At 41.0% G+C, this 15560-nt stretch overlaps 1 protein-coding gene across 5 annotated transcripts in view; it reads right to left on the reverse strand.

The window, feature by feature from the left end:
• Positions 1-15065, reverse strand: part of ARID4A (AT-rich interaction domain 4A) — a 49502-nt gene extending 34437 nt beyond the window's left edge. For 4 of the 5 annotated variants that reach the window (XR_014226508.1, XR_014226509.1, XM_082283733.1 and 1 more), the window contains exons 1-6: positions 14986-15065; positions 14316-14377; positions 12989-13099; positions 10593-10658; positions 9575-9665; positions 37-116 (exon numbers count right to left, since the gene is read on the reverse strand). Coding sequence is in view for 2 of the 5 variants with exons in the window: in XM_082283733.1 (XP_082139859.1) it covers positions 37-116; positions 9575-9665; positions 10593-10658; positions 12989-13099; positions 14316-14321 (354 nt within the window). In the remaining 3 variants the exon portion in view is untranslated. Of the gene's footprint in view, positions 1-36; positions 117-9574; positions 9666-10592; positions 10659-12988; positions 13100-14033; positions 14081-14315; positions 14378-14985 lie in introns of those variants that run through there. The other variant, XR_014226510.1, reaches the window with a different exon arrangement.
• Positions 15066-15560: the final 495 nt, after the last annotated feature.

Raw genomic sequence — 15560 nt, forward strand, 5'->3', positions numbered from 1 at the left:
TACTTGGTTGTGATTCCATGTCCACCACTGTCTTACCTCGCTTTCTGCAAAGTGCCTTTCTCCCTTCAAGCATAATGAAGTTCTTCTCAAGGTCCTTTCATCACCATCATCAAAAACTAGGATGAAGCCAAGAAAACACATCAGCACAAACTGATCAGATCTCAATCCCAAGTCTACTGTTTATCTCTCAATCAAGAACATTCTCTAAAACATGACTTTCAAGCCTCTATTCACTCATTCTTTAGTTCACAAGCAAAAAAGAAAGTCAGGATTCAGTCCGCAAATAGATTTTCACACGGAGATTCAAGCCAGTACAAAGTAAGGCTTTGGATGCAGAAGTCTCTGCATAATTTAGACATCCTTCTTATCAACACAACTGCACATTTCAAACCAAAGCCCCTGGCTGCACACCAGTTACTATTATCTAGCAATCTTTGGGGTTTGTTTAGTTTTGTGGGGTTTTTTCCCACCCTATCCATTTATTCCTTATTTATACTTCTATTCAATACGGTACCTTTTCATTCTTCCTCTTGCTACGAGCAATCCCACAAAAAGACAGGTCAATGGCAAGAAAAAACAAGTGTCTGATAAGTTTTTGCTACACTATCAATGCTGTCTTACAAACAGATACTGGAAACATGCAATTCCAAGCCTGACCACTTTATAAGGAATAGTCAGTACACCTCCTGCCTGCTGTGTTAAATCTCATGAATAGGAAGTTTCATCAATTTCCATCAATACACAGAAGCAGCAAGCTGAAATGCTATGAGGCTACTACAAGCTTTGCCTGAGAAAGATCTACTCTTCAGTTTAGTTAAAACCACTTCATGAAAATTTCCTTGAGGAGAAGGAAAGCAAAGTTACCAATTCCCCCTGACTCCAAAGAGCAGAGCCCAGGTAGCTGCAGGCTGGAATCCCAGCAAGGAACAAGTTTATTTGTATGTGGTCAAAGTGCAAAACACTGCTCTATAATTAAAACTACTTGAAACAGGCTTTGTCCGCTAGGGAAGTCAGTAAGGGGAAAGAAGAAAGTTTCAAGTGTTGTACATAGCAGTATGGTAATTTTGGCATACTTATAAAATTAATTAAGCTGGATAAGATGAGCTTTAAGGTTCCTCCATCTTCAGAGTAAATACTACTGTGGTATGCTCCATATGCTCCACTACTGAATTATTTTAATGGCTTAGAACACTTGTACACACAAAACTACTAACTATTCCCCCTCCAAGAATCTCAAACTACTAAAATTTCACAAATAATCATTTCAGGGGACAAATGGCTGGTGACTGGCAACAGGTAACTTGATTGAAGAAAAGCAACCAGAACCTTATACTTGACAGTAGAACTAAACTGCTTCTTTTTATTTATTATCTCCAAAATTGGAAGCTCTACACATTTATTTAAAGCTAGTCCAGGAGAGGGATAAACCAAGCAAACTATTCATAAACTAGATGACATATACCAGGTTTTCATCCTTAAAAGATAAAATGTTATAAATACTGAAGGTTAATTAAACGCCCTCAGTAAAACATACTAAACTCAAATTAAGACACATAAGGAAATCATGACAATCAAGAGTAACAATTTATACTGTGGACATGTGCAAAGCACCTGCAACTGCCAGCGTAGCTGCACAACTTGGAGCAAAACAACTTTGCAGAACAACAAACTGTAAAAGAACAGCATAAACAGAAAGATTTCCTTATCTAACTAAGTGATCACTTTATTAAGTTTCAATGGAGAAAGGATAGCACCATTTGTCATACAAAAATATCAATTATTTGAGTTACTAAGGTGGAACCAAGTGAGGAGTCTCTCCAATTAATCATGATGCTTGAAGTATTTCATAATTGTAGCTATGTCAAACTTGCTTCTCCTCTAGGGAAAACACTTGACTGTGCCTTACTGAAAGGGCAATCAAAAACTCACACTGATGAACTCAGCCCCTTTAAAAATATAAGCTTTTCTCAAACTAAATAGGGCTTGTGGTTTCCATTTCACTCTTCAGAAAAATCTGCTACACCAAAGTACTGTTCATACTCATGCCGCCCTGTGCATGACTTTTTAATTCTAGTCCTAGAAGATTTAAGGGAATGTCTTTCCAAAGCACAGTGTCAAATATTAAGGATTCGGTAAATATAAGCAGTAAGGCAGATGGCACAGTTTTTGGCTATGAGATATTTTGAAGCTGCGATAACAGGCGTGTCAGAAGAACTTAATATACTCTAAGCTGCAAATTCATTCCTCTTTTTAATCTCATCCAGAAGCAAGGCTGTTTAACTCTAGTTAAAATGCCTAGAACTAACAATCAAACTAAAAACTTTTAAATTAACACTGAATAACTTGCATTAATTACTTCATTCCTTCAACAGGTTATTGCTACAACTCCAGATTCTTCAAAAGCAGAAACCCTAAAGGTTGTATTCTAGAATCCACTGGGCAGGGAGACGGCAGGAAACAGGAACAGAAGACAAGGAGACATCTCCCCATACACACACACAGTGAAGTCATCAAAGGATGTGTTTACAGTGTCATGATACTCATCTCAAAAGAGGAAATTACAGTCTTGTCTTTCCAAAGAAACAAGTGTAAAAAAGCAGAAGCCCTTTAGGTCCTACCATTGCCTCATCCTGTGGTGGGCAGGGGCTTGTTGGGGAAACAGGGTGCAGCAGCTGATTTCTGGGAAGGGAAGGATACAAACTAGCCAGGGAACTGCTCGCTGCTACCGAACAGGCAACAGAACAGCGCAGGAATGAAGGGAAGAAAAGCGACATTTCTGCCGGGCAGAGCCCTTTCTTCCAAACATGTTCCTTAATGAGGAACACTGACAGAAGGGGAAAAGAGATGAGTAAGCAGCACAACCTGGAGGAACAGTCTCTGCCATAATGCTTGGTCTAGTCCCAAGAACACAGTCCAATATGCTCCATACAGAGCATATTGAAACAGTGACAATAAAATGGAAATTTTCAGAATTTTGCTGCACCCCAACCTTGTCTATAATAGGAAAGAAACAGAATTGGTTTTTTCCTGTTTGTGAAAATCTACACAACCCTAATCTATGTCAGGAAAATAAAAACAAACTTCCCACCAGTAATCAATACAACACGTCCCAAGAGTTTAAAAAAAAAATTGACTAAAAGTTGAGTACCTCAAAAATACAGTAAAATGTGCAACTTTAAACTCACTATTGATGAGCTGGTATCTTCCATTTCCTGTCTGCAGCAGACTTGTATATACCATCAGCAAAAATATACTAACCCTGTCTTTACAATAAGTCTGTCTCAACATTGGTTTTCATGTACTTAAATACATAATATTAACAAGTCAACTATCAAAATCATTTTTAGGAACTTGAAAAAGCTTGTCACAAAATACTGCAGATCAGTTTGACTACATCTTATTTAGAAATATATACATAGATATATTATAAATAGATTTAAGAAAAAAAAAAGGAGACAGAAAAAGGAGAACAGAGCAGAACTCTAGAGAGAACATCCTCATAGTAGTTACAAGATGACTTCCACACAGAGCCACCAGTGTTACCCAGGACAAGGCAGCTCTGTGACACACAAGTGCACAGGGAAAACAACCCTCAAGGCTGCATCTTGCAAACTTCAAATCCAACAAGTTGTGTTACTGCTGCTGCCCAAACCAGGAGAGATTCTACACTGCACTGCAAGGAAACAATTTTGTTTCATTCCCCAACCCAGTTCAGAAACTTTTAAGTCACCAAGACAATGAAATGAAAGTACATACCACAAATTATAGGTGCTCCAGTGTCACTGTGCACACTGAATTATTCTCACTGGCTGCCTGGCAAAGTAGCAACTTATGAACTACAAGAGATGCTATCTATGAGTATCTCGACAAATGTGTGCAGATTTTGCAGATATTTGGGTTTCACCTGTGGAAACAATATAGAAAGAACCAAGAGCTGTGCAGTGCTTGCTGAATGACCTTGTAGACAAGGGCTGTACTACTGATTCATCTGTAAAAGGGCCTAAGAATAAGTACTGCACTGTATTGTGCTACTGAGAGACTACACGACTCAAATTTACTATTTTTTAAACGATTTTAAATGAGCCCCAGTTCCTATTACAAATATATCTTTGAAATATACCAGAAATCAGGGAACTTTGAGAGGCCTTTGAGTCTACTCATAGAAAACTATCACCTCACAGACAAAAGCCTGCTGTCTGAACCTGCTTTTTCTGAAATGTTAATCTTACTATAGTTACACATAAAGAGATTAGAGAAAAAAAATCTACCCACATGCTTGCTTTCCCTACAGTATTGTTTGTACACAATTTAAAAATATTTTTAATACTCAGTTCACATTGTTACAAAGGTGGTTTTATAACGAAGGGTTCAATTCTGTTGATTTGTAACAAGGTTCTACTGTCAAAATACTATTTTTCAGGACAAAATCTTGCTTCTCTACTCACCTGTTAGCACAAAACATGGTGCTGGTCTTTTTTTCCTAGATTCTCCAGAAAGCAACCAACAGCCACTGCACCATTTTTATGTGCCACAGGTGCACTTAAACAACACATCCCATGGAAAGGCTCTGGGCAAATTTTGAGGGGTTTCCTCAAAATCCACGCAGGCAAATTTTAAAGACAAAAAGAACAAATTTATGGTGTGTCATGGTGGTAGAGAACACCAGTGGAGACAACTGGACAGCTCCCCTGCCACACCTGTGGTTTTGGATTCCTGGATGACACACACACAGCCCAGAGATGATGCTTCTGCCACGTGGAACTCAACAGGATGCTGGGAACTGGTCAGACCAGCCCTGCAGATATGACCAGTGCCTGGCACACAGCACAGGACATGGACTGGTCAAGGTTTGAAAGGATAAACAAACAGGTCTCTGGCATGATGGACTCGGCTGGCTGTGGGGGCACTGAGAGCTTCCATGACCCTTGGAATAAGAGCTTATAGCTGTACTGTACCCAGAACCAAGCCTACTTTTCTTCTTAGCACAAATATCTTCACAAAGCATCAAAAGAAAACTTCTTTTAAAAATAGGAAAATTTGACTATAAATAGCTCCTGTTAGCAACCCTGCTCCTGAAGTCCTGGGACATCAATGTTGGTTCATTTGCTGATAAATATCCTCAGAATTATGAACTGGAATTTTCAAAATCCATGGAACATGAAAGATGACTAAAACAAAATCCTCAGTATCTTTAATTTCCGTGACCAAACTGCAGTAACCTGAAGTGATGCAGTTGCTGGCTGAGACTATGCTTCATTCCCAGAACAAGCACTCAGGTCTCTTAACTCCTCTCAGAACACACTCAGCATTTCCTGGAAACTGCCACCAGCATTACATGAGAGGAAGAAGCCACCAGCAGAGCTGTGGGGCTCACTGAGGTGCCTCACAAGTGTGTCTGAAAGGCAGAAATCTCAAAAAATAAGGAATCACACTCCCTTTCACTCTAAACAGTACATAAAACCCTAGTAACTGACAGCAAGGTCTGCTAGAAACTGCAAAGGCCTCTCACTGTTTTGAGAGTCCCTATTTCCTATTCATTTCAGAGGAAACATTACTGAAAGTTAATACAGGTTTTTCTTTCTTTAGAAATACTTTTCCATTATTTTACCTACCAAAGTACAAGGCTCAATGTATTTGATCTGTTTTTGTTGAATCTTGTTTGAAGTTGCAGAAATTATTGTATTACATAATAAGAGACCTAAGCACATACAGATTATTGACCTAAGTTTTGTGAAAGGAGATGACATGGGGCAATATAAACCTGGCCATTCTAACAGCAACTCTTGGATGCTTGCTCAAATGAAATACTGTTTCTCTCTTTTATACAGATACTACATCACTTCTAGTTCTGCACAAAGCGATACAAAAGTGTTTCCTCAAAGTTCATCTACGTCAGGATTTCTGTTTTCTGAAATTCTGGTAATGCTTGTAATACTCCAGGCAGAGCATGAGAGAAGGAAAATACAACTATGCACTTCGTAAGGTGTGGTCTGGGTTGTGGTTTCTTTGTTTTTCAGTCATTTCAGACATTTTTTCAGTATTTACCTGAAGCATTTTACAAGTTAAGAGAAACAGGTGGATGGTACACTCAGTAAACTGTAACTCAAACCTTGATGTGACAGACCATTTTAATTCTATGCAATTATCACCTAACAATATACTCAGCACTTCAAAAGCGTCAATGCAGCACTTTGTAATTTGTGAATTAAGGAAGTTCCGTTTAGATAACTGCATTCTAAAGACAAACATCATCAAATCATTGAATCACTTTAGTAAGATCATCAGCTCCAGCTGAGCCATTTGTTAACCAAAGAACTTAAACCCCTATTAGTGTCACACCACCTTGGATTTGAGGGCTGCCTTGTGCAGTGGCATTTCCCAGACACTGTTAAACTTCCACTCCAAACAGCTTTTGCTTCTTCACCTGCTTACACTGAAAAGCTGAATTTCAAAGGTAATTTCAAAAAATATTTCCAAATCACAGCTGAAAAGTTCCATAGGACTACATGGCTAAATTAACATCATTATCATATAAAAAGAGGTCAAAAAGTGACTCTGTTGAAGCTACAATGAAAATAAATCTTTGTTTATTCTGGTACATGAACACCATTAATAGACAGGAGATACTGTTAAAATACACAAACTGATCATAACTGTGACTCTTACATTATAGTGGTGGCAAAGTAGCCTATTATAGCAAGATCAGCACTTCCACTGGTTCAATTTATTGACCAAAGCAAAGTCGTTTCAGGTGACTTTTCTACTTTAGAGCCCTACATGAAACAGATAACCTGATATGCAAAAGTGAACATCATCACTTCTCCTTAGACATGCAGGCAGTTTGTTTTGGTGCAATTTTTTGCACATCTGTACTTAATACTCTGAAAATGTTTGCCTGTATATATTACTGGTTTCACCAGCCAGAGATCAGTTTGCTTTTAGATCACTTAGAAAGAGATGTTAGATAACATAGAAAATAAATAGTAAGGGAAAAGCACAAACAACTGAAATACAAGCTTTCCCTCGTGCTTTCCATCTCAAAATGTTCAGGAAGGCATTTTGTAAACCTGGAGTCTGTTAAATCCACTTCCCTCTCAGCTCTTCAGCTGTGACTGCATCAGTCAGGAAGGCTGTGGAGCAGCACACCCACCAGCTATTAAAAAAACATCCAATTCAACTGTATGCTTTACCAGCAACATAAATATACACCTCATATCTATCCAAAACTTTCTGCAAAGACACAATGGAAGGAGCAGGCAAAAGATAAGGCTTATTTTTCACATGTCAGTATTCCTGTACTCAACCTAGAACACTTTCCCAATTTTAACTGCAAAAGAACCATGACACAAACTTGGTGATCTGCTTACTCTGGTCAACATTACCCATGCTTTCAATTCCAACAAGCAACCCACCACATAGAACTAACAAATATGTGCCTAATATCTAAATCCAACGTGTTACAATTGTATTTTCATAGTTAGAGTGCCATGTTACAGCTCTGCATGTTCACTTACCATAAGATTATTTAAATCCCCCCTGAGCTCCAAATTTTTACAAAATCCTAGCAGTCTTAACACATTTGCATATGGAAAACATGTTTTATATTCTCCATTCTGCCTGTCACAAAATATTTTTTGGGGAAAGACAATTACAGTAGTTAATTAATCCATTGGTTCAAGTTTCTGAGGAATTGCACTTTAATAAATGTAAGAAGTAAAAATCATGGCATGCATGATTTATCTCTTACATTATTGGGGAGAGTTCAACAAGTTGTTAAATGTAAACAACAATCCACTAATACAGGGCAGAGCATTTATTCACTGTTCAAATTTCCTGCTCATCAAGTGTAGATTTTTTTGGCAGAAGTGCACTGCTCAAAAGAAAAGGAGAAAAAAAAGAAAACCCGGACAAAACTCATCCCCCAAACGGGATTTAAAGTTCACGTGTCAAATATAAGACGAAAAATATGTCCTCTGGCCCAAATTCAAAGAGAATTAGCTGAAAGTGTTACTTGAAAATTGAAATAAGTTTGGAGCTCTAAAATTAAAATGCTAATTCATAAACAATGAAATTGTTAGTGCAAGACTGTGTTTCTTACTACTTCTGTAACAGAATGGTGAACCTCTGAAAAACTGTAAAGAGAAGTTAAAGGTCCAGTGTTCTACCTCGAGTATGTCACATCATAGTACTAAACTGATTTTAAATCTTCTACACTCCAAAATAATCCTGCCTTTCATCCCTGACCTGACACCCAATACAATTTTACAGCAATTTTATAATCCTGAAGAAGAAGGCAAAGAACAGTGAGCTTTGTCAACCATCTCAGAGTTAAAGCACTCACTAACAATAATAATCATGAAATGATAAATCCTTCCAAATTATCCACAGAGCTTTATCCTGATCCCACCAATGACAACATAACCTCACCTACTGCAAAGGAATGCTGAATTACTGAAAATAGCTTATTTAAATCTTAAAAAGGGGTTAATGAACCAAAATAATTAAGAGTTCGTGGGACAGAGGACTCCTCAAGAGAGGATGGAAGAATATGAAGTAAAGCTGAATACATTTGGTACACAAGGCAGCTAATGAGAAACACAGAGCTTAAATTTACAAGTGCTAATCTCCAAAGCAATACCCAAGAGTAGCATGTACAGGACAATTAACAGGAGCATGTTCCTTCCTGGCAACTACTAGGGAATATAAGGCTCCACTGCTGTAAGAAAGTTGTGCAAAAGAAGGATGGGTGCTTGCAAAGCTCTCTGATTCAAATACTGTCCTTTTTTATTTGCTTATCTACTGTAACTTGAATGTTGCTGACTTTTGTCATTCTGTTTTAAAGCTGTTCCAGAAAAACCTGGAGATCAGAATTATTTAAAATAAGGAAATGGATCTTACAATGAATTCCTGCTCAACACTGACATTTCGCTGACCCTACATTCTGAACTTTCTGTTTAAATAACTGAACACCACATGAGCCTCCAACATAAGGAGAAGAGTAGTTTACTATTTCACTTTAGATCATCATTTGAAAATTTTATTAAAGGAAGCAGCTATTCACATTATAAATGAATGTCTCCTCTTTTCTTTTTATTGTGTGGTATGTTAATTCTTCTCTTAAAAAGAAATAGATTCTGCCTTCTGTTGATACAATCCATGTTTTCCTTGTGTACAAGCTTGCACACAGTGCAAGGAGGCTCATATTTCAGTCATTCATTTCATGCCACAAGTTTTCAACTGGAAGAATGATTTTACAAGGTTTATGTCTTAAAATCTGCAAAAATTATTCTGAATTTCAGTGAGTGCAACTGCTATCATTACAGGTACATTGTGTCAAATAAAACTTCATTATTCAGCCCTGCAATTACCCATGCTAAAGCCTCCCTGAACATCAATTAATTATTATCCTATTTGAAATGGAAAAGGAATCAAGATGTGGACGACTTTAAAAAAAGTCCCCTCCAAAAACTATCTCAGATCGTGCAATACAAGATGTAATTACTGACACTGTTACCTATAATAAGAAATCTATTGTTCAAAGATTACAGCCCATAAATGAAACATGGCCACTCACCTACAGTGTACCAACTGGCATCCGTCAGCTTGCTGATAACAGCTTCCTGAAAGGATCCATCGGGCATTTTGGTTTCAACCATTGCTCCAACCTGCAACAAGGAGCAGCTCAAGGTTACATAGAAGCCCTCACCCAGAAAATTGAGAAAAACACATTGATTCTCCCAGCAAGCCAGATTTACTTTTTAAGACTCAGTTTAGCCAAATGCTGCTTTGAAAGTTTAGTTACTCAGCAGGTAAGAGCAAAGGTCCTTCAGCAGGAAGGCTGAACTGCAAGTAGACACTAAAGCACTAAGAAACTCAAAACATTTAATTCCAGCATGACTTTGACATCTCAAGAAACAGCAGGCCAATAAAAAACAAATATCCAACGTCATTAATTCATTATGGATAATCATTCAATTACTACTATTTCTTGTCCTTTAAATACAGTTCTACTGTCAGCTAGATCAGAATTTCAGTAGCAGCCTCGGTGCTCCTGTAAGAGCTACAGGGAAAAGACAAATACAAGAAAGATGACCTTCTCTGGAGAGCTCTATTTGCATTCAGTGTGTGTAACACAGCTCTGCATTTTAGCACACAACTGTTACACAGAATGAAAATACAAACAAACACATTTTTATATAAAATACATCAACTATTCTAAAACACTGAGTAATTGTATTTACTCTTGTCTAATGGGCTTGAACATGGCTTAGCATGCAAGTTGCTAATTACTTCTGAGAAGTTTCGATGTTTCATTATTTATAAGAACTTTTGCATCTCATGAGAAGATACAAAAATCCCTGTGTAGGCAAAACTGTGATCAAGTACACTACACAGAAAAGCATAAATAGCCCACAAAGCTACAAAAATTAAGACTAATTCCTCCAAATCCATCTCATCTAAAGAGATGAGCCTCCCTCTCTTGACTTCAATCCTGAAGAACAGGTACCCACCTAAACAACATCAAAATTAAGGAGTTTTAGAAATTTATGTGATTACCAAAAGAAGGCAATATACATATGCAATATACATACTCTTAGAGGTCCTTTCACTTGGTCATCTTGCACTAACTGAGTTGAGTTATCCCCCTTCAAGACCACCTGAAAGATATTAATGAACTTGTTAATATGCATCTGACTTCTTAATAGCACACAAAAAGCATAAGAAAATGTATACATATAAAGACATTATTACCCACATTAAGATTATCAATTAAACAGACTCAAATGTTACCAAACAGAAAACATTTGGCATGGCCAGTTTTACTGACAGGAGGCCCCAGATATCACATTTAATTTTTAATCTGAAACACCATAATTAAAGAACAGGGCAAATCAAACACCAGTCATTCCAAAGCAAAGAAAATACATTTTCAGGTGAGTTTAGAATTTGACACAACCCAGGCCAAACCTGGAATTGGGCTTCCAGATGAGAAGATTAAGCAGGGATTTTTCTTCTCTCTGATTCAATTGCAGCATCTCATTGACAACACTTTGAATACTAAACTACAACTAAAATAAAAACCTCTCTTTATTAAATATGTATCAAAAAATCACCAAACTGCCTGCAATATCAGCATTTCTTCTGCCTTGAGCAAGGGAAAGTCATTATGGCAAAGATGTGGAACACTACAAATGTGATGAAAATAAGAATCAGTTACAGCATAACTAAACTCTGCTTCTCCCTTTAAAATCCTACATTCTAGAAGGGAACAGTGAGGAGACAGAGTGAACATCAGCCTGTGCAGTTTAATTTTTCAAATTCCAAAATTTCTGTTTGCTTTCAGGAACCAGAAGCTCCAGGAGCTTGCTTTGATAATGACGTCCAGTTTTCTGGCTCCCCCAGTTATCCTCCAAGCAGACTACACTGTAGCTGTATTTATAAACACAACACCAGTTACATGCCAAAACAGCATTCGGTATTAACACACATTCAGGTTAAAAATGCACTATATTCTGATATAAAATTTAAAATAAAAATTACATAGGGATGAATACAGGTTGTCCTCTTGTTCAGGAAAAGGCTACCGGACGTTTTGGACTCTCTGCACTCTTGGCAAGTGTGCCAGGGTGTGCCTACATACTCTTAATTACAGCATCAGGCTTAGCTTGTTAAAACTTCTATTGTTATAATATAATTGAGATCCAGCGACAGGAATTTCCACCAAGTCACAGCAGCCTCATGTAATTCCAAATCTTATCGTGGATAACAGGAACAACTGATTCTAATGAGAAAAAGAAACTCCTACCTATTAACAGGCTAAATACTCTACCAGACCAAAGATGCAGACAAAATCAAGCTTGTCAGACCTGCACACTGCTTCCTACAGAGCTTCTCATTAACACAGATTTCAAAGAACACCACAAGTTTCCCTAAGTACTCATTAAGAACAGGGAAAAGGCTCCAATATCTGAATTACTTTTTTCTATTGATGAAAAGCCCTCTAATAAAGTGATATGATCTATCTATGTAACTGAAGAGGCTGATGGCTTGTTCTACTCGATCCAAGCATTAAAGCACACAGAAGCTTGAATGTATAGTTACAAAAAGCAGCTTTCACCTCAATGTGTGGGGGATTTTGGGTCAGTAATCCTTTATTTACATATCTTGGACAGCAGACACTAAAGTAGGAAGTGGGAAGATTTTGACAAGACAAAGCAGAACAACAACTTCTATATTTACTTTACTTTTAATTTTAGCTTGTATTTAACTACATTTTGTTCTTGTTCTCACGTAGTAGCATTTACAACAGTATTGCAACACCACAGTGACAACTTTCTCTTCTGGTTGTTTTGGCAAAATCCCTCTAAATGTGAATGAATACTACGTGCCAATACTATCCATGCACAGAAATTCAGCTACAGGCAGGGTACACTGCTTTAGAAGCTGCAGCAAGATTCTCAGAACTTAAATATTACCCTGGGCATTGCTAAAACCTGGTCTAAGAAACAAATTATTGCCATCTCTCTTGCTGTTGACTTATTTTGGCATTGCCTCTTGAGTTCCAAGCTGTGAGAGTGTCAGTCGGTATGAAATGGAACTTTTGCTTCTGAAGAGGTTGCTCTTATTCCTTATTATTCATGTAAAGCCATAATCCTCTATTTGTGACATCAAAATTTACTGCTGGGAAACTGATGCATTCGAAAACAGAAGACAAATGCAGTCAGGAAACTAGGAACAAGAAAGCTCATTTTTGTTCCAGCATCCTACTAAAAAATGTAACTAAAAAACAACTTCCCCCTCAAAATAAAGTGAAAAAATCACCCCAAACCAAACAACAAAATATTAAAAAAAACCCCCACTTAGGTGTTGTTTAAAATTCATACAGCGAAGTGATGGACATTTTTTAATCTTCAGGACTAGGATCTCCTGTGACAGCCCTTTCAGCACAATGCTCTACTAAAGCCAGCAGCAGCCTCAGCACACTCACCTTGACTTTCACAAGCCTTTTCACCGTCTTAATCTTTGCCTCGCAGAAGGCACCACGGTACTTGGCACTGACATCAGTCCCCACTGTCAGGTAGGCAGGCTCATCTGCTGCCTGGAGGGAAACAAAAACAAACTTTAGCTCTTATTTATAGCTACAGCTGCATCATTATACATTTAACTTTACACTTAGACTTTCAGGCCTGTTGACTTTTAATTGATAAACCGTGACTGTACTTGAGATTGCCATCATAGAGTTTTTCAAAAGGGGAAAAAAAAAAAAAAACAAACCAACAAACAAGTTACAGGAAGTTTTGGTTTGTCACTGATGTTGACACACACCTCCTGTCAATTCACTGTCAGCCTATCCCAGAAATGTTTTTGAGGGTATTCATTGATATTTGGGACATCTCCTTATAAAATGGCAACAAAGTAAAGGAGTTACTACTAATTCAAGTGGTTTCTATACAAAAAGAAAATATTTCAACTGTGAGAAGGCAATATAACAGACAGCTGTTATTTTTTCAGCTATAAGCAATCCAAGCCACAGATTATTTAAAACGTTTGAGATTGGTGTCATCCCAACACTTACAATTAAGTCTATAACATTCTATATATAGGATTTCTTTCCTGGTGACTAAAAGGAGACCTCTAGAGAAATCTGTTGCAATCTTTCAAACAGCGATTAACAAGTATTTTTCCTTCCTGGAATGCCTTTATCAAAACTTAGTTGCCTGTGCATTTTTAAAGAGAAATATTCATCATGTTTTCCTTAATCTGAACTTTAATACTTAACACTTCACTTTACTGTGCTCATTACAACTGATAAACAAGGACAAAATTACCACATTGAAAATGTCTATCAAGACAGGCAATCAGTGCAGAATCTAAAATAAAATAGGATATGTATAGGTTTGCTTTTTTTTTAACTAGATATTTCCTTCAACTCTGAAGGGAAAAGTTTTGTAAATTACACTGCAATTGTTGAGCCTTTGTACTGAGCAAACCGGCAACAGCAAAGGCGGGACAAAAGCTGTGGTTTTACAAACTTGCCATAGCAGCTGCTGATACAGGAAGCGTTTAAAGACGGGAGCCCGAAGGACAACAACAACAACTCAAAGGCGATGAGGATGTTCCGAGCGCTCCTGCACGGCGGTGAGAGCTTTAAATCACCTGCACCTCGCTGGGGAGCAGGAGCAGCACTCACAGCGCGCACCGAACCCCGCGTTCTCCCGCTGCTGCCGTGCCCAGACGGAGAGCGATTAAAAATGAAATCTCCAGAGCGGCGGGCGAACAGGGCGGCGATCCCCGCTCCCGCCGGAGCCGCCTACCTTCATCTTTAAGGGTTATGTGAGCGATTCCAGCTCCAGGACTTGTCCTCGCACGGGAAACACTGCAAAACAAGAGCGGGGGAGGCTGAGGGCTGAGCGCGGGGCTCCCCGCGAGGGGTGGCGGGGGGAGCCCGGGGAAGGCGGAGGGAGGGACGGAGGGAAGGAGCCGCCGCCCGTCCCGGCCGCGCCGAGGGAGCGCGGCCGCCGCTTCCCGCCGGGCGGCCCCGCGCTCGGTGTGTGTCACGTCGCCATTTGCTCCGCGGGGCTCAGGGGCCGCCGCCCCCCACCCGCCCTGGCCCCCTCTCAACTTTCCGCGGCCTCGCCGGGCCCCCTCCTCCTCCCGGACTTCTGCCTCCCGCCCCCCGGGGCGGCGCCGCAGCCCCCCGGCCCAGGGAGCGCGGGGGCCGATCCCGGGGATATCGGGACAGAGTTGCGGGGTCCCGGTCCCGGGGGTCCCGGTCCGTGAGGGGGGCTGCGCGCGCGCCTGTGCGCTCCCCCAGGGCGGGGGAGGGGGGGGCGGGGGGGTTTAAAGCGCAGCTCCCGGAGCCGCTCCGCGTCCCCTCCCCCGGGACGGCGGCGCGGCAGCCGCAACTCTGCCACCGCCGCCTCCTCTTCCTCCTTCTCTTCCTCCTCCTCCTTTCCCTCCTCTTCCTCGCGCGTGCCTTCCTACCTGTGAACTCCTCGTTCCGCAGCCCCCGCGCCGCCCGGGCCCCTCCGCAGACGGCGGCGGCCCCGGCTGAGCGCGGCCCCCGCTCCGCCCCCCCCCCCCTCTCCCGCCCCCCTTCCCCCCCCCGCGCGCGCGGACCCGCCCCGCACCGCAGCGCGAGCCCCAATAAACAAGCGGCGGGAGCGGGGCCGCTCCCATTGGCCGCCGCCCCGACGCCCCGCGCGCATTGGGCCGCCGCGGACAGCACCCCCATTGGGCCGCGGCGCGGCCCCGGGCGCACGTGATTGGTGGGCGGCGGAGACCGGAAGGGCAACGGCGCGATGTGATTGGCTCGGGGAGGGATGGGCGGGAGGGAGGGGGAAGGACGGGGTGGGGGCGGGACGGTGGCGGTGGCGGTGGCGGAGGGGGCGGAGCCGGCGCGCGCGGCGCGCAGGCGCGGCGGCCGCGGCGTCGCAGGCGCCATTTTGTGCGCGGCGCTTTCCCATTTTAGGCCGCGGGAAGAGGGAGGAGCGGGAGTGCCCGGTGATCAGCGGAGGGAGCGGCCTGGAGGCTCATCCGGAGGTCCGCTGAGGCGGTAC

Source organism: Coloeus monedula (genome assembly GCF_965178545.1).
Source record: "Coloeus monedula genome assembly, chromosome: 6".
Taxonomy (NCBI): Eukaryota; Metazoa; Chordata; class Aves; order Passeriformes; family Corvidae; genus Coloeus; species Coloeus monedula.